Consider the following 19,895-nt stretch of genomic DNA (forward strand, 5'->3'; position numbering starts at 1 on the left):
TTTTTTAATATATACACTGTATCAGCATAATATCCGATTATCAAAATATTCTGTCAATAATTTATGTCATATAAAAATGATGAGCTGTGAACTCTATTTGTAATATAATAAATGATATAGAGTGACTAAAGACTGGAGTGTCAGACATCAACAGAAGGCTCAAGAACTGAGCAGTAATATAAATTCCATGTTTCTCGAACTGTTTTTTCAAATAATTATATTGTAATGACCACAGCAAAGTACAACCAATGTCATATCTTTGCGGGCAGTTGTATTAATGATCGAATGCATGAGATTTGTAGACCACAGGCTCTAATCTTCAATTATTTTGAAATCGGTCACAGCCAGTCTTTCGTTCATCTAGTATGCAGGGAGGACTTGCAAACCTGCTGCTGGTCAGCATCATAGCATGGTTCTAAGAAAAGTACATACTCTTTCCAAGAAGACATCTGGTTGCTCTGAATGAACCAAATGTCCTGCGGCTGGCACCACATGACACTCGGCTTGCGGAAAATATTTAAGTATGACCGCTTTGTTCTCCTCGGTGTAAGATCCCTCTCTACATAATTAAACCGAATGTAAAAAACATTAGTGTATCCAAGCGCGAGGTGACAAGTGGCGCAAAGTGCCAGACTGAGGACATTTTAGGTTTCAAATGTGCACAAAACAATCATGTAGGTAAGAGCATCAAGCAATTAATGAGAGAACAACTCCCTAAATTCACAACGAAATCTAAAATCGGTGTTTATAAATTGACATGCTGACCTTGTGTTCTAGCCTTTTAAATATTTCAAAATTCTGACAGCGAAATGATGCAGCAATCTTACCGCAGGTATGGTGATTTGCCACCACCTATAAAACATGTTGGACGGTTAAACTGTGTAGCATTGGGCAAAGTTCCTTTCATAATTTCTGGCCAGTTGGCTTGTATAGCTTTGACATTACACCTCCATCTAGCCATCTTATCATCATCCATTTTGGTGAGGTTTTGTATTAAGAATTCTCTAATCTTTATACCCTGAAATTCGTACTTGTTTTATTATTTTACATAATCTATTATTCACAACAAACTATTGAAGATAATTGCTTTTATTTTAGTTTTTATTAAAAACAAAAAATTTTAAAAGATTTATTAAAAAACTATTAGGAATAATGATGACTGGCACTGTGATAATTATTTTTCATGATTAATGAAACTTGAAAAAATTATTAAAAAAATGAATTAATCAATATGCAACCAAAATATGTAATATTTCAAAATGGTGATTTCGTACAAAGAATTATGATGAAAACTATAGGAGTGCATGGTTGAGCCTGCGTTAACACTAACCCTTTGTAATGTCACTGCTACTATCAGTCTGGGATTACCAAGACTGATATATTACTAGCAGTGAGATTAAAATAATACCTACACTCTCCGTCTTAAGGTTGGCTATATATATGGGTGTGTTTTAGAGCAACGATATGCAGCAAGAAGTGCTCTGACAAAGGGTCAGTAGCATTACAGGCTAGCAATGCATGCCTAAAACAAATAACACAATTGTTTAGCCAATTTAGTGAAGATACTATTCTAATGTCACTGCTAGCAATATAAATCAGTCCATCCCTGCCCCTGCCATTCATATTTCGGCTGAACAAACAGTGAAGTAGCACTACTTACTGGTATATCTTTTTCTAAAGTTTTCATAGCCTTCTGTCTAAAATGGGCAAGTCCATCACCACCCATGTTCATATCCAGCTTTAGCATAGCTTCCATGCATCTAATGAAAAACTCGGAAGAAAATGGGCCTTGATCAGGCAGTACATCCTCGATGATAAGTGAGTTTAGGCGGTCAGGCTAAATAGTAACACACATTGTGAACTTTGTTGTATAACCGGCTACATAAACTACAGGTAAATAAATCATAGGCAGTAAGAACACACATATAGGTAATACAGGTAATTGTATACAATCAAGCTTCACCTCTAGATCACCTCTGCAGATTTAGGTATGACATACGACGTGAAGTTTGAGCAAATAGTTGTCTTGAAATATACAGTTATTTCAAACGAATGGCATAAGAAATTTCTCAAAATATTTCTGTAAGTAAAACAATAATAAAAATGAAAAATAGCATAAAAAATAAATCAATTAAATAAATTTAAACTACAACTACACCAAGTAAAGTTAAGTTATGCCTCAAATGTCTATTTGGTTTATTATCCATAAATTTAATTTCTAACTGTGAAACCGTGCTTATGTGCTGCTGTAGGATTGTTCAAACCTCCTCATACAATGATGCTAAAGTTCTCTGCTTTCTACAAACAAGCCTCTAAGGGCTCATATACAGCGCCCAGACCTGGTTTCTGGAATGTGGTAAGGAAAGCTAAGTGGTAGGTGCATATTCTAGAATTCAACATCTATATCTATATATACATTTCTCAAAGTATGTATGTGTTCTGTCGTCTGTCTGCATTCTGGCTATAGCTATTATTAGAATAGCTGTAGCTGGACAACAATGCAGACGCAACATCATGGCTTACCAGCATTAGCCTAGCTTACTAGAATTTTCCATTGGCAATGTGCCAGGCCACTTGGCAATGGCCTGCCATTTGCTGCAAAGTTGCCTGCCAGCAAGTGGTAGGCAAATCTCATCACTTCTCATGGTTTATAAGCTGATTTTTAATACCCGGGCAACACCAGAAGGCACAGCTAGTCTATATATATTTCTCATGGTATGTCTGTCATTCCGGATATAGCTATATCGCACGCTGATTATTTTACTAATGCGGTCACGTGTTATGATGCCCCTGTTAAAAATAATTTTCGTAAGGTTCAATTACTATAATCATCTGGGGTCAAAGACAATTCTTTTTGCGCGGACAATTACATTGTCTCCGTGAGAAGAGTCTCCGTAGAGCAAGAGTGTTTCCGTATTCAAAGTTTTTATGGATAGGCTCTGGTGGAACAATAACCTTTTTTATACACACACACTTCTATGCACGATTTTTATTATTAATTCTATATATTCAGGATATATATTTTTTTCAGTTCGTATTAATTGTATCATTACCGAATTATCTTTTATTGTAATCGTAGCAAAAATGACTTAATTAAACTATTGCTTGCTAATTATTTCACATTCACATCTAAACCTTTTTATAGTCGTTTTACTTTTTTTAACTTACTTGACCTGCACGAAACATTTTCCTCGTGATATGAAGAAATATGAGTTAAAAAGTTGTTTGACAAAGTTTGAAAACCTTTACAGTTGTTTTTATTTTCTCTCTTAATTTATTTTAATTACACAAAACACTTTTCTCATGATATGTAGTTTGAAGGTTAGAATGGCAAATGTTGTTATATGTTAAAACACATCAATTATATCAGTACTTTTATTATATACTTCAGTACTTTAGAGTCTTGTCTTTCGAATGAGCCTATATTCAATACATAAAGAATAATAGAACTATGAAAAACAGGGTGTCAAAAGTATGTCCTGCAATAAAAAAACACTTGGTTGTTGTTCCCATAATGTGATGTCATAATCATCATTTAGCCCTAGGTCGTCGATCCCTGTCACTGCTATTGAGGCTGCGCTTTTTTGTGACAATCGGTGCTCTTAAACCCAGAGAGTGCTAATAATGCTAATAAACTACAATTCTAGATAATCAACAATACCCGGGGATCGTGCTAACGCCCAACAAATACAAACACATGTTCTAGGTTAATAGATTTCGGGTGATTGCTAGAGTTTGCTTTTTTCATCCTTTCGTTCATTTTAAACATTTATAGTATTATTATCTGAAGAGTTTGTATCGCTTTCCATGATCATACAATCTTTATTTTCAAGTATCATTCTGTATATATTATTATATTATCGTTACAATATTATATCATTATAACACTGTAAAATCTGTACAGGAACAATTACACTGTGGATTGTGTTTATACACTCTCAAATATTAACTTTTCATCTTAGCCCGCAAAAAGGGGTATTTTGCTGTTTTTGTTTATGTATTATTTTTAATCAATAAAGAGATCATCATCATCATCATTTCCGTGTTGCTTTCTAAATATGCTTATGCTTCAATAAATATACTGTTGTTGATAAAGGTAATGAAATCACATCGATTAAGTTGTGACCTGCATTGGCGTGGCCCTAGGATTATAAGTAAATTGCACTTTAGCAAGATCACGCAATACTTGAAATTAGTTAGCCTCAGTCGTGCCCCTGAACATAACAATAAAAAGAAAGGGCTATAGCATAATATCATCGGGGAAAATATAGTACGGTGCTTGGAATCTGAGCTATTTATCATAGAAATAATCTGTACATGAAGAGTTAATGACACTGATTCCTTCGGTGAAATTTATAAACAATAGATTCCGGCATCCAATCACAGGGCGTTGTCAATTTCAATGTTATTTGTCATCCTAACAACAAATGACCCGATCTCATGGGCTGTAGGCCAAAATGTCTGACATCACTGTTACTACTGATAATCAATAATATGATAATATAATAATAATAATAATATGTGGATTAATCAGTAAACATGATCAAACATTTAATTTATGATATTGCATTTTAGTATTACTTGATACAAAAATCAACACCGCTTTTCATTATTTCAATTATATTATCCTTTCTGTCACTTTTTATTTCACAACACCAAAGGAATGAAGAGTAATTAAATCAGAAAATCATATTGGGATCACTTGCCACCGGTAACAAGCTCAAAACATGACTGTTTTCTGTTTAACAATAGGCGGTCCAAACGTCATTTATGCCGAAGTCTATTGTTTATAAATTTCACTGATTCTTTGTCTTCTTCGTTGGTTCTCTGGAGTTGTCCTACCTTTGCCTGCCACTAGCGTCATTATCGTAGTTGATAGACATAAGCAGTAAGCGATAATAAGCGGTAAAAGCACGCAACACCGAATATGAAAACTGTGACATCATAATTTGCGAGCCTATACCATTGAACATTTATGTGGTAGAGCTTTGGGGAAATCCTATAAACACCAACCAATGTCTGTCTCACTATGTTAAACAATGGCTCATTTAAAAGCCAATAATTGAAGAACCTGAATAATCTGAAACAGTGCTGATATAATAGATGTGCTTTAAACACAAATCAATTTTCTGACCAAAAACTTTTTTATTACCCGGGCAACGCCGGGCAGTACAGCTAGTTTTAGAATAATTTCTCAAAATAATTAATGGCTTCCAACATTAACTAACAGTAAAACCTACTTTTTACTGATTATCAACTCACTAATTTATTTTTACATATAATGCATTCAAGTTTTCGACGTAATTTTTACATAGTTCTATATAATGCATTTATGTTTTAGAAATAGTTCTATATGATGCATTTAATTTACTATTATATGTAACTACAGTAGAAGCTCCTACGTATATCATAAACCCTTTACGTAACAAATTTATGTTGTCATTACTTCATAAAAAATTTCAGATAACTTAAAGCGTCAAGTCAGAACAGGTTCTCAAATTCGATTTGATATGTATATCTCTATTATATATCCTAGTACCCTGACAGTATAGTGACTGTGAGAGATTGTCAGGAGTGCCTATAAAGCACAAAGAATAAGTATGTGCACAATTATTCAGAAATATCAGAATGTTGTCGATTACTGCGGGTGTTAAAGTGTTGGTCTACTAAGCTTAATGTCACTGATTGAAGTCTCATTGAAATCAATCTTTTATCGTAAAACTGACTTTAGACTAAAGAATGAACAGACAGACATAGCTTTTACTATTATAGTGAATATATATTTTTGTTTATCTTTATTTTAGATATAAACAGTATTTTTTATTTTCGTTTTTGCAGCATAAACATTGCTGGCTGAAAAAAGTCAAAAAATTTGATTTAAATTGACATTGAAGGTATGTGCTCCCCTTTTAACATAATTTCCATTATCGTGAATCTTAAACTAAATGGAAGTGATGAATACAGAGAAAAGTCATCAATAAAAATCAACAATACTACAGTTATTGCACATTAAAAAGTTCACTTTGGTTTTTTCCTATTTGAAGGGCCAAAAAAGTGAGTTTGGAACGATCTTGGAATGAATTAGGCAGATCATTACATATAATTTACGAATCATCTCACCTAAAATTCCTATAACATAAACATTCTCGGAAATGATTATTTACGTTGTAGGAACATCTACTGTATTTGAAATATTATTGTTTTTTTTTCGATTTCTTAAATACATTAACTAAAATACAATGCAATTTTATAAAAATACCTTGCTCCTACATTGATGTTTCAGAGCGTAAAGCAAATAATGGAGGGGATTTACTTTGTGTGTCGAGATTCGGATGTACAAGTTAATATAGTTCCAAACGATGCTTTGATTCTACTCTATGTTCACATGATGGTCGCTACTGACTAGCATGAGAATATTACTGAAAAACATAGAGGTATCACTCGAATTAAATGAGCAAAGTTTACCATCTTTAAGGCAAGGTTCATAGCGACTCTTCCCCCCATACTATGGCCAAGCAGATGGCACTTCTTGAGATTCAATGAGTCCATTAAGGCAATTACATCGTCAGCCATTAGAGAATAAGTCATTTGGGAAGAGTGTGGACTGTCTCCATGGTTCCTCACATCTATTGCTACCACCTTTCAAGGCATTAGCAAAATAATTGCAACATAAATTAGAGAAGATCAATGCGGAAAGAACACAATTCATAGATTTTACAATAAACCACCTGAGTATTTAACCTGTCTGCCAGTTTTCTACCAAGTAACTGCCAATTGTTCTTCGAACCAAACAGGCCATGCAGTATGAGAAAAGAAGAATTTCTGTCATAATTTTTGGTGACAGGCTGGTAGTCTGTATAGGCAAGCTTCACAGTGGACCTACAACAATAACAGGGTCACATTTTCAGCAACGACAACAACAATCGCATCTTTAGCACTGGTTTGTAAGATAACGTTAAATAAACAACTGACAGAAATCTTACTTACAATCGTGCAGAACGCGTAAGCCTTGACTGCAACAAAATGATTCGTCCAGGTATGTTGAGTCGATTCATTTGCACTGCAACATGTTGTGATGAATGTTTTCAATATGAGCTGAAAGCGAACTGTTTTACATATAAAACTGTTTCCATCTTGTAGTTTTGGCATACTTAGGGATTCGTTTTGCCACTTGAATCATTGTTTAGCAATCAACAACTAATGACTAACTGGTGGTTAGCAGTTCTAGAGTAGATTATTATGTGTATTTAAGGAATTTTTACTCACTCAACACCGCACTAACGTCAATGATTAATAACTACTGTTTTCATGTCAATCTAGACCAGGGGTCGGCAACCTGCGGCTCCGGAGCGGCATGCAGCTCTTTCATCCCCTCGCTGAGGCTCCCTCTGACTTTGGACTTTTTTCCCTTTTTTTGCCATATGCCCAGTAATTCATAAAAATATAGAAGTTTCATCCCTATATTTTGCAATATAATTTCAAAAATTTTACCCATGGTGATAAATCAAACACTGTCGCTTGTTATGCATCATTATTTACGTTATATTATTAGTACCTTATCACATGATTGTCACGTGGCTTCAACTTTAACATAAAAGTACAGAAAAATGTATTACCGGATTCGTGCGGAGGGTCTGATCGCTACGAGATACCTTCTGATATTATGTCAACGAACTGGGTTAAACAACTAGAAATCTAGTAAGGCTGGCCAGCCGCTTAGGTCTGCAACATCATCAACAACACTACTGACAAAAAACAACACTAATACAGGTCGTATACACCTTATAACAATTTATGCGCCAATAAAGTTAATAAAACCACCAAAATTATTTTACTACTCTTTGCAAAAGTGTAATTTTGTTTTCTCAGCAGTTAAATCGTTATGCATGCCACACCTTTTCGTTTATGGTGTAAACATGGTATAAAAGCAGTAAAAGCTAAACAAAATAGTTAAATGAAGTATTTATTATGTTTTTAATTTAAAATGTCAAAGGGGTTTTGTGGCTCCCATTGCGTTCTTTCCTGCGGAAAACAGGTCCAAATGGCTTTTTGAGTGGAAATGGTTGCCGACCCCTGATCTAGACTATGCTATTTTGGTTGGTTGCGTAAGGTAAGCCGCCTTGTTTGTTATGGTAGTCAAGAGTGGAGAGTGGAGAGTTCAATTAATAGGAGTTGACTGAGATCTTTAGTGCAAATCTAACCATGCTAATTCTCAGATGCATGATGAAGCAATAGAAATGCTCTTTATTTTCATCAATACAAAACCTAATACACAAGCAGCAAAATTCTAGAATAGAAAAAAGATAATCACAAGTAGCAAAAACTAAATAATATAAAATATATCTTACGCCGACATCTGTATCTGCCCTTAAGCTCAGCCTTGTACATCTACAAGGTTTCAATGTCAGAAGAATATGAGCTATTAAAATTGTTATGTTTTATAGGCGTCTTGGATAGCCTAAGGACAGGTATATAAATGTTCAGTATTATATCTTCATGTCATAGGAGTTATTCCATTGGAGGGTACACTGTCTTTGGGTATACGTCAGGGAAAAGTACTGGGTCAGGGTGATAGTAGGTTCAGTTATTTTTGGTGGTGGTTGGTAGATTTGATTGCTTCTACATTCCTTTGGTGGTTTCTGCAGATGGTGTTGACACAGTTTCTATGATTGATTTCTTCTAATTCTGAAATTTTTAATTTTTTTTACATTTCCAATTATCGAATCTTTTGTTATCTTTTAGGCGTCTTGCTGCTTGTAGGTATTATATGCTTATTTGGTGGTCTGGCTGCATTCCCTGTTGGCATCTTGTTTTCGCAATATTTCATATAATATCGCAATATCTCCGTACAACACTGTCACACAAACTCAAAGCACTTTTGAAAATGTTTTCAGCTTTTACAAGCAAATAATGTCGCACCATCTTTGATAATTGATCTTTGATGAGAACGTCGAAAGAAAATTAGAAACTTCGGAATTGGAAGAAATCGCTCATAGAAACTGTGTCAACACGATCTGCAGAAACCACCAAAGGAATGTAGAAGCAATCAAATCTACCATCCACCATCACCAAAAAAGCCACCAGAGAAACATTAGAGACGAGTCAAACATGACGTAGATACCAGGAGTAAGTCACGAGCTCCACTCTACACGGCGACATCATGTGCACCAGCTGAAGACTTACACAAATGAGATATCTTCCTGGCATAGAGCATTGAACCTTAACACTCAACATACACCCACAGGCTAGCTTTTTCACAGCCAGACATCTATAAAAGAGAACCGCTCCAATGACTCAGGAGCTTTAGCTCTCTCTCTCACTCTCTCACTCACTCTCTCACTCTCCCTCACTCTCTCTCACTCTCTCTCACACTCTCTCACACTCTCTCACACTCTCTCACACTCTCTCACACTCTCTCACACTCTCTCACACTCTCTCACACTCTCTCACACTCTCTCTCTCTCTCTCATGGGAGAGGGCCTCCTTGGGCACTCTCCCATCTGCTTGATGAGGAACCTCTCTCCTCGCCTATGAGGCCTCATTCTCCTTCTCCAGCTGAGCCTCTTCTACATCACTATCTCAACTGCCAAAAATCTTTACCTATGGACTGTCACGACTCTCGTTTGACTGTCGAGACTCACAGCCGTACAGGACTGAGCAAACAAGCATGGATGACCATTCGGGTAAGGATGTAACTTTCATTAGCCATTCTAATAATTTGTTTGTCGTTAATACATGTATTATTGTTTTAGAATTTTGTTTGTTGTGTATTTCATTGTTTGATTTATAGAATAACTAGCTGTACCACCCGGCCGGCGTTGCCCGTGTAATAGAAGAGTCTTTAGAAAGAAAATTTATTTGTATTTAACATATAACAACATTTGCCATTCTAACTTTCAAAGTACATATCATGAGCGAAGTGTGTCGTGTAGTTGAAATAATTTGAAAGAAAAATAAAAACAACTGTAATGGTTTTAAAACTTTGTCAAACAACTGTACCGTTCAAGCTAGTAGCTTGGCATTTGCCAATGGAAAACTCCACGATGCTAGTTAATAAGGTTAGGCTTCCAATGACGGTAAGCCATGACGTTGAGTCTGTATTGTTGTCCAGCTCAGCTGTTCTAATAATAGCTATAGCCGGATTTCCAACACACGGACTTTGAGAAATATATATATAGAAGAAGTAACTTTTACTGGTAAATATTAATATTGCTTACTAAACCTTCACTTGTACTTGAACCAGTAATAATCAAATTAGTTCCCACGAGCTAAACAAAAGTGCACAAACTAAACATAGTCAAAATATAATAATATAACAAAGCAATTTCACTACTGATGTATGTGTGGATTCGAATTAGTTATGCATAACATAATTTCTCCACATCCACCCATAACATTTCTGTTTGGAGATGGCTTTTTGATCTCAAACTTTTGCATGCTAAGCTTGAATCTACCTTCACGAGTAAATTCCCTTTTAATTTCAGCTCTTAATAGCATATACTAGTAGATCTAACATCTATATCTGTAGTCCTATCTAGATGTTTAGCTATCTAAAATATTTATTTAGTCACTGTATTCTACTGGACAGGTAGATAATTAACATATATATTGTGAAACTAATTAAAAATCTGTTAGCTGAGATTTTAGTGACTAATCTATATCATTTAGCCAAAGCATAACCACATATCTAGGCGAGCATTCTCCCAACGTCTAAACCTTTCATAATACTTTTCGTTATACTTTCCCAGCGCTTAATTGTAGCCTGTGTTGGGATTGATCTGCCACCACATATTAATATATTAATTATAGGCTTGAATATGCGAGTATTTTAAGTAGATCTATGGACATATTTAAATTTGCCTAAAAGAAAACTTGAATTAATTCACCATTCGCGACTGTTTTGTTCACAGGGAAAGTCTACACTTGTATCCTTTCTGACTGTTTTGTTCACAGAGAAAGCGCGTATCTGATAAAAATATAGTTCTAACCCGTAGTGACCGTAGATATATTGAGCTCAAGGTTATGACATCTAACCTAAATATGCAAGACCTTAAGAATGTATCTACTTTATGTTAAAGTATATCCTAGCAACATGTACAATGAAGAACTACATAAATAAAAGTAACTTACCCTAGGTCTAACTATCACTTAGAATTAGTTCTTCGTTTACTGGATGGATAGGAATATGTGCACAATGTTCTTATTATGTGATAGCTATTTATAGCAGGTCCACATTAGCTGAAGCGCAATACAAATTCACCATTTTATTAACGATGAAAACCAAATTACACTCTGAAGTAAACAATAATTAATTTTGTACAATGTAATAAGTTTTGACTGTGTACCCATTTCTCCAGCTTTCGTTTCTTAAAGAAAATAAACTTAGAAAAATGTAAGACTTCGCTCAAAGGAAATAAATGTTAAAAACTATAATTTTCATTCAAGTAAATTTTAATGATGAACCTCTATTAAATTCATTAATTATAGAAAGATTGTCATAATTAGACTGGCTATCTCGCTTACTGGGCAAACTGATAAATTACTAATTTTCAGTTGTGGGCGGATTTTATTACGCTATGCTAGCTGAGGCTTGATTGCAGTTTCCTATTTTTGAGAACCTTATCTATGAAAAGCTTGCTATTTAAAAAAATTATTAATTAAGTGTTATATAACAATTCTTTGTGATAATATATAAAACTGACCGATTTTGAGACAATGCAGAATGGTGGAACCATAATAAACTGTGCGATAACTACATTTACAATCTTTGAAATTCTTTCAAGTTCTTTTACAATCTTTGAACAATAGCTAACATACAATGAACTGCACAACAACAATAATCGCATGTGAATTAGCTTCACTTATGCATTCTTGGGATATATACGTATGCTTAACAAACAATCTTAAGCCTTGTAAAATTTACAGAAAAGTTGCTCCTTTTATACTTAAATGTTACTAAAAGTATCATCGCCTTATTCTTATGCACACATATAGCTTACTCATATGCATCTAGAACCTTCTTACTATATATTGATAGTAAATTTTAGTTTTAACTCTATTATATACTACCTATTGCCGAATCTATAACTATCCGGATAATACCACTAATTAGCAGCACTACCCAGAATAGTATCGGGGAAGAAAACCCTCACCTATTGACTTTCTCACAAAACTTTGAGAGCAACATTTTTGGCTCACGACATTTGCTCATCTTTTTCATTATTACCTGGTGACATATAAATAGTATAAATAGTATAAATCAAAAACAAAACACCCATTTCTAAGCTTGATTTTGTTAGACATTGAGAACATCTTCATTCAATGCTATAAACAACTCGAGTCCTATAAAAGTTGAGCACCTTACTTTGCAGCATTCACTTAGCTCATGATTAGTAAATGGCTAGGAAAATTTGAGACATGAAAATTTTTGTTACATCCTTAATGTTACATTCATCCTCTGCTGGTCAGAGAAATAAATCATGCATTGCCATACGAAAGAAGCTATGAAAATGAATTAGCTCCAGTACCACCACTGGTAGCTCTGGTATGCCTGAAGCCACGAAGGTGATAAATTTGCGTTCCATTCCCAAAGCGCTTAATAACTGTAAAGCGTGAAAGCTTCTTAAGATCTGATTACTGCCATCGTTGCCATGACAATAACTGGCTATTCAGTGCAACACACGTGTCACTCTTGTCAGACCACCCTAGATTGAACCAGATGCTATCATCATTTGTAAGGCTCAGGTAAATTTTGTCTGAAAATTTGTTTGGATTTAAAAAAACAGATAGTTTGCAACCTTCTCCTGTAGTTAAGTTGGAAAAGAGAAAATACAATTTTTAAACAACAAAAAATTGAAGTTTGCATTAAAAATAAAATTTCAAATAACTTTTGGCCTATACGATAAATTGGAAAATTTTGTTTACATTTACTTTAAATTTCAACAACTCGCTATGTTAAATTTTCATAAAAACAGATCTGATTAAAAGAATTGCTCTATTTCCGACTTCTAAACACTTTGTTAATTTTAATTGTTATATCCGATTTTGGTAGTTTTCAATTATCAATTGAAACTTGGAGTTGTCTTTTTGCTTTGGATAGCTCATAGAGCGATGCGTAGTCGCCGGGTTGTTTTGCGTCACTCGTGCTGCGTTACGATACCGACATCTATTCATCTCACATCGCGATTGATGTTTGAATTAACCTAACGGTGGCACTGTTTGTCCTTAGCCAGTAAAGTGAAACCAGCGGGCCTGGGTCATGTATGATAGCCAAGTTCTCTTTTGATAAGATGGTCTACTGATATTCCCCCTTCCTTGATCGTAAGTATTGAGTAATCCTGTCTATGCCTTCTGGTGCTCAGAGAGGTTAGACTTCCTACAGATACTCTCTGTCTCTTGGTTCTTCTCTCTCTTCGATGCCTGGTGACTAGACGTGAGATCCTACTGCTGACGACATCAAAACCAAAAATCCACGCTTGTCATGGCGGGTAGCGTACATCCCAGAAGGAGTGATCAATTCGCCGTGCGCGCGCACTACAAAACATGTATGCTGAATTCCTGTATACTTTCATTTTCTTTGAATTTAATAATAAATGTAATCATGTAATAATTGTTCCTTTGAATAATTCTTAATTAAAACAATAATAATAATTTGTCTTTGAGGAAAGAATAAGTTAATAATCGTATAAACTTTTGCTGCGAGCAAATTCTAATATTAGTAATCTGTGTTATAGTGCAGTGTGGGTCAGGTAATTTCTGTTATTAATTCTCACCCCTTTGTTAGTTCGGAGTAATTGAAACCCCCACACTCCATCATAACATAATCGTATTTGCTCAATTCCAAAGCTCGAGACTCAGCAACTTTTTGATACCGTGAATTGATATGCATTTCATTTTCAGGATTAAAATTAAAAGATTTGCAAAAGTATATAATTCAAAACAAATTTTATGTTCTTTTAGTGAAATGGTTAACAGCTTTATTACTTAAAAACCATGGAAGCAAATTTAAAGTTTCACTTTAACTCTTTGATAAGGTACCAGACACTCTTACTACAAAATAATTTAAAAACACACTTTACAATTAAATTGCATATTGATGAGTCAATAATGTTAAAACAATTTAGGCAAAACTGCAACCTTCTGAATTTTTGTGCTAGCCTCAGGTCATGCTCAGCTTGCCATGACAGACCAGCTAATTTGGATAGTTGATCTGTCATGTTTCGGTTGTTTGACTTGATTTCTGTTATAAAAAAAATATTCATACTGCATATACATGTGATTCCAAGAATTTCTGTAAAGTGTCATTTAAAGTTTCAACATAAAGAAATTGCAAAGCAACAGTAAACATTGTCAACTCAGACTAAATAAAATTCACAAAAATAATGTGTGCTTCCATTTGAACAGACACCTGTACACCACAGTAGCCTTTTAATTAACTTTCAGTTTCATATTTGAAGAACTAGTCAAGTAAAACACTCATATTTTGTTTCACCAAAGAGTTTTCTTACATGAGGTAGTTTTAACTTATCCATCCACAAAGAGCATCATCCTAAAGGATTGTACGCCAGCTCTATGCAACTTTTGTAATATTCTATGGTTGCTATCGTACCAGCGCCATCACTACTTGGCTATCAATTATCTCAATGCTACTCTCTTAACGGACAGCAAAATTTTAGAGGTACACTTTTCCAATTGATTTAATTCAGCTACTCGTTGACTTCTAAAAGCAAAATTACTTCAATTCTTTTAAAACGACAAAAACTGTGCTTTCTTTCTAAAATGTTAAGATAGTAAAAACCAGAATTATACCAATTTTCAAAAGAATTTTTGCTCTAAAGTAAGAAACTATTATAGCTTGATGTAACACGAAATTCACATCTGGACACAATTGAAAATGAAGAAGCTTTCAAACTTGAAAGAAAATAGCTGTGATAAAATTAAAAAAAAAATTTTTTTAATTAAAGTGATTCTTTGCATAAAAATGTAAATTGCAGATTGGTATGTCTCTTAATTTAAAAACCCGTAACCATTTAAACTATGACTTTTCCATTAAAACCAGTAGTGTCCAGACTTCCGTATCTTTAGAAAGACTTTATAAAGCTTTGAGAATCAAAACTGGCCAAAATAACATAACTAAAAGCAATATTACTATTGATAATTTAAACCCAGTCATTTTTACTGCGCTGGCAACCACTATTATAGATTAATAAAAATATTTTAAAAAATTGTTTGATGTGTGTTTTGGAAGGTAATATAAAATCAAGAGAATTATTTCGATGGCTTGGCAAAGTGAAATAAACTCGCAAAGTAAACACCCTCAAGTAAAAGGAAGACCAACTACCCATACAAAGACCATAATTAACAGTTTGCACTGAACAGCCAGACTGGCATCTACACTGTAGACCTCTCGATCTAGTATGGGGTTTGACAATACACAAGAGTCAAGGTCTTACCATGGCTAAAGCTGTCATTGATATAGGCCACCACGAAATGACCGCTGGAATATTGTTTGTAGCTCTCTCTCAAGTTCGAAACATCAATGACTTACTTGTTAACAACTCCGCTAGGGAGCGCATCACTCGATTAGCCATCAATGACCAAATCTTACAACACAAAAGAGAGGAGACTAGACTGCACGACCTTTAACAGATACTGTATACTTATAATAGATATTACAATATCAATAATTAACCAATTACTCATATGCCTGGTTTCAACCCAACTTTACATCCAAAATAAATTGTTAGTTGCACTTTTTTAGAGTCGTGCTCCCTCAAATTTATTTTATATCAACTCAAACAAGTCTCATTTACACTATACTCTGTCAATTCCTGCTGAGAACTACTTTTTCAACAACCAGCAGTACCTTTTCTTTTTTTCAGTTATTACTTTGGTCGTGGGCTGTATGACAGTGGAATTTCTAGTTTAATATTTATGCTTTATCAACAGTCATAGCTTGACATACAAGTGATCAAGTCTTTTTACTGCCTTACCTGGGTAGAAGGCCAAAGAGATATGCGATTTATATTATTAGCAATCATTCATGTAATTGTTGTAGCATTTGCATATTATAGAACATATATATTTTATTGATGTTATATTGCTTAGAATTGTGCAAATTGCCTACTTATATAAGCTTATATAAACCCATGTCAAAATGTTTTATATCATTGTTATGCTTTTATTTTAGTTTTCACGGTTTGGTTTTCAAATAAACAATATAAACCTGAATCAGTTGGACTCAGTTCTTTAACCCCTAAGGACAGTACACTCTTTATTGATAAAATAAGATTGGGAAAGATTATTACTGGTAAGTGCTAACCAAAATGAAAATAATTTTTTTGGGTAAGTTGAACATTCTGGGCTAGATTTTTCCTCTAATATATTTTTATTAAGATATTTTGAAAATATTTTCTTCAACTTATATCCCAAATTTAAATGAAATTTATCGACTCTACCCAGTTCTGTGTCAGCTGATTGTACTCATTAAAGCTTTTTTTGCGATGGTAATATAACAGTCAAGGAAATTTGTTTTTTGTAGCTAAACATGTCTGCTACTAAGAAAAGAAAAGTTGACGTTGAAGGAAGAGTTTCCAATAAAGATTGGAGTAGCAAATTTTTTGTTGTTGAGCACAACAAAGGTGTTATATGTGTAATCTGCCAAGCTACAATCGCTGTATTGAAGGAATACAACATCAAACGACATTACACATCAATACATTCAGCCTCGTATGATACCTTGTTAGACCAAGCTAGATTAGACAAGCTGGAACAGATGACCGCGGCAATTAAGAAGCAACAAGGGGTGTTTACTTCATATAAGAAAGACTCTGAGCTTGTAACCAAGCTTAGCTTCAAAGTCTGTGAGTTACTTGCAGAAAAAGGGGAGCCATTTAGTGATGGAGAATTTGTAAAAAGTTGCTTGGGTATATTCACTGATTTCGCCTGTCCTGAAAAAAACAGTTATTGCAACAAACCAGTTTGTCTCGCTTTACTGTGGCATGCAGAATTAATCAGCTTCGGATAACATTGAAGAGATTTTGAAAGAACGAATAAAGAGATGCACATCATATAGCTTGGCTCTTGATGAAAGCACAGATGTTAGTGACACTGCCAAATTGGTTGTTTTCATACGAGGCATCACAGATAATTTTGAAATAATTGAAGAATTTTTAGACATGGCCAGTATGTCTTCAACAACCACTGGACAAGACATTTGCGACCAAGTAGTGAGGCTGATGGATAAGTTTGAACTGGATCCTTCTAGGCTCGCTGGCTTAACAACTGATGGGGCACCTTCGATGACATGGAAAATTAATGGAATCACCAAGAAATTCTTAGATGCCATAGGTTCGCCAGAGGTTGTGGTGAATCACTGTATTATACATCAGGAAAATTTATGCACAACAATTCTTGGATTTACTGATGCGATGAAAAGTGTGGTTAAATGTGTGAACTACGTTCGTGCTCGAGGACTCAATCATCACCAATTCAAAGAATTTTTAGAAGAACTCGATTCAGATTACCCAGATGTTGTGTACTTCACTGCAGTGCGTTGGTTGAGCCGAGCTAGTACGCTAAAAAGATTTTGGAATCTGAAAAAGGAGATTATGACTTTCATGGTTAATAAGCAGCAGGATGTTGCTTGTTTAACTGATGATGACTCGTTAAATGACCTTGCCTTTCTAACTGACATCACGCAACACCTTTCAGATTTAAATGTTAAACTACAAGGCAAATTTCAAATGGTAAACAAGATGTTTGAACATATATGTTCCTTTTAAAAGAAGCTTCAACTGTTTCGGAATCAACTGAGTAAAACACAACTTACTCATTTTTCTTGTTTAGCAGTCAGAAAAGCCGAACTGCCAGGAATAGATTGCTCCAAACATACTGAGCAACTTGCCAAGTTGCATTCCGAATTTTCAACGAGGTTTGCTGATTTTAGGAAATGTGAACCTAAGTTCAAACTATTTTCTCAGCCCTTTGACATGGTACCCGAAGACAGTCCTGACCGCTATCAAATGGAGATCATAGAATTACAATCAGATGCTGATTTGAAGAGAGCATATACTAATAATGATTTAGTAACTTTTTATGAGAAATATGTATTTGGAAAGTATCCAAATCTAAAGCTGCATGCTAGAAACACGTTATCACTTTTTGGCAGTACGTATTGTTGCGAAGTTTTTTTCAAAAATGAAGTTCACCGATGAACACCTGAACAGTCAACTTCGAGTTGCTACTACATCAGTAAAAGCGGACATTGAAAAGTTGTGTAAAAACGTAAAATACCAAGTTTCACACTAATTATCTGATATGCACTTTATTTGTTTGTCTCAATTTCTTGGTCCAATATTACAGAGTCATTCTAATAAAAGTTTATACTTATTTTTTGCAAGAAATGGACTTATTTATATTATAATATTTTCTCAGTCTCCTCAACTCGACACACAATTTTCTATTAGATTACATTATTTTGGGTTGCTGGCTCTAGGTGTTGTTCAAATATTGAAGTGGCCCTCAAAAGAAACATGTTGCACACCCCTGGTCTAAATGAATGAATGTGATGTGTGTGTGTTAGAGTAAGTATATCCATGTATGAATGTATGTGATGCCGTGTGTATAAACCATTTTGTGTTTGTTTGAAGAGAATGAACAATTGTGAGGACTCGAGTTTGCATAGCTTACTGAACACTACCTGTAGTGTTCGGTAGTGAACAGTACAGGTAGTGTTCAGGTGTAAGTTTTAATGGAAAATATTTTACTGAAAACTAAGCTTTCATTGTAGCATTGTAGTTTTCATACTTGCTATTTATTTCACATTTATTTGTTTTCTTAATTTATTTCACCTACTCAAAAGATTTTTTTCCTACTACACTAAGTTTTCTCTGATTCTGATTATAACAAATTAATTTATAGGAAGTTCTTAGCTCTTACCTTGCATTCCACGTTTGTGCAGGCAGTGTTCACTAGTGAACACTACTGAACAAAGTGGTCTAGGTATTACCCCTTATGCATGATTTAAACCGGTAGGATAATTATGTTGGTTACTGAGAGCGTGGGGCTCTGACAGAGTGATTAATCACGAATAAATAACAGGGTAATGCAGAAGAGCTACTGCTTCTTATTGTATTGACTATGGGATGTGAGTGGATAGATTGACTTTGTAGGTGCTAGACAATTTTAACGTTTAACAAAAAATTCTTTTTCCCACTACAGCACTTATGTTTTAAGCTCTCAAGATCTCAATGATTTTAATACTTGCTTTCCATGATTTACTTTCCTACATAGCGTTACACAAATTAAACTTTCAACTTTGATAACTAAAACTTGAAGTTAAATATATTAATTTGCACATTAGCTGAGACACAACTTTTTGATAGCATTTTAGAAGCGTGAAACAACCATGCTACAAACAAGCATGAATGCAATCCATTGATAGCTTTTACTTGAACTGAATAAGGTGTAGGTTGTATTAAGACTTGTCTTCCCAAGTTGCTTAAACAACAATGAGTGGAAAACTCCAATAAAAAAAGGAAATTTCTGATTAGTGTACATAGCTTACTTGAAATGCTAACTTATGACATTTTTCAGATTTAAAAAAGTAGTTAATTGTACTTGATGTACTTATGACTTTCACTTGATAATTAACTGTTGACTATGACTTACTATTAACACACTTCAACCAAACATGGAAGAATACCATAGAATTTCTGCATGTGCTTCTCTAACCAGTTACCAACCTAACTTTACCTACGACCGGTGACAACTAACTTCACCAATGATGTGACTTCACATGCTTGACATTTATTTGCTAGACTTTCTAATTTAACACATCTTAGGTATGTATAGCTCGAACTCCCATTCCCATAATTATCAACTTCCATTACCTG

At 34.4% G+C, this 19,895-nt stretch overlaps 1 protein-coding gene across 5 annotated transcripts; it reads right to left on the minus strand.

Annotated features, from left to right (window-relative positions):
- Positions 1 to 25: 25 nt before the first annotated feature.
- On the minus strand, positions 26 to 18,976 carry LOC137387196 (esterase YbfF-like). 5 transcript variants are annotated; one of them, XM_068073526.1, is made up of 7 exons: positions 18,940 to 18,976; positions 6,988 to 7,060; positions 6,729 to 6,879; positions 6,466 to 6,639; positions 1,661 to 1,837; positions 828 to 1,018; positions 26 to 559 (listed from the first exon to the last, which is right to left on the minus strand). In XM_068073526.1, the coding sequence occupies exons 1-7, from the start codon at positions 18,944 to 18,946 to the stop codon at positions 403 to 405; spliced, it is 930 nt and encodes a 309-aa protein (XP_067929627.1). In that variant the 5' UTR covers positions 18,947 to 18,976; the 3' UTR covers positions 26 to 402. The 5 variants fall into 5 exon arrangements, 4 of the variants coding, with proteins under 4 accessions (XP_067929627.1, XP_067929628.1, XP_067929629.1 ...); XM_068073527.1 differs by lacking the exon at positions 18,940 to 18,976 and adding an exon at positions 17,831 to 17,910; XM_068073528.1 differs by lacking the exon at positions 18,940 to 18,976 and adding an exon at positions 8,349 to 8,847 and having other exon boundaries at positions 766 to 852.
- Between the last annotated feature and the right edge of the window lie 919 nt (positions 18,977 to 19,895).

Source organism: Watersipora subatra, chromosome 2, assembly GCF_963576615.1.
Source record: "Watersipora subatra chromosome 2, tzWatSuba1.1, whole genome shotgun sequence".
Lineage (NCBI taxonomy): Eukaryota > Metazoa > Bryozoa > Gymnolaemata > Cheilostomatida > Watersiporidae > Watersipora > Watersipora subatra.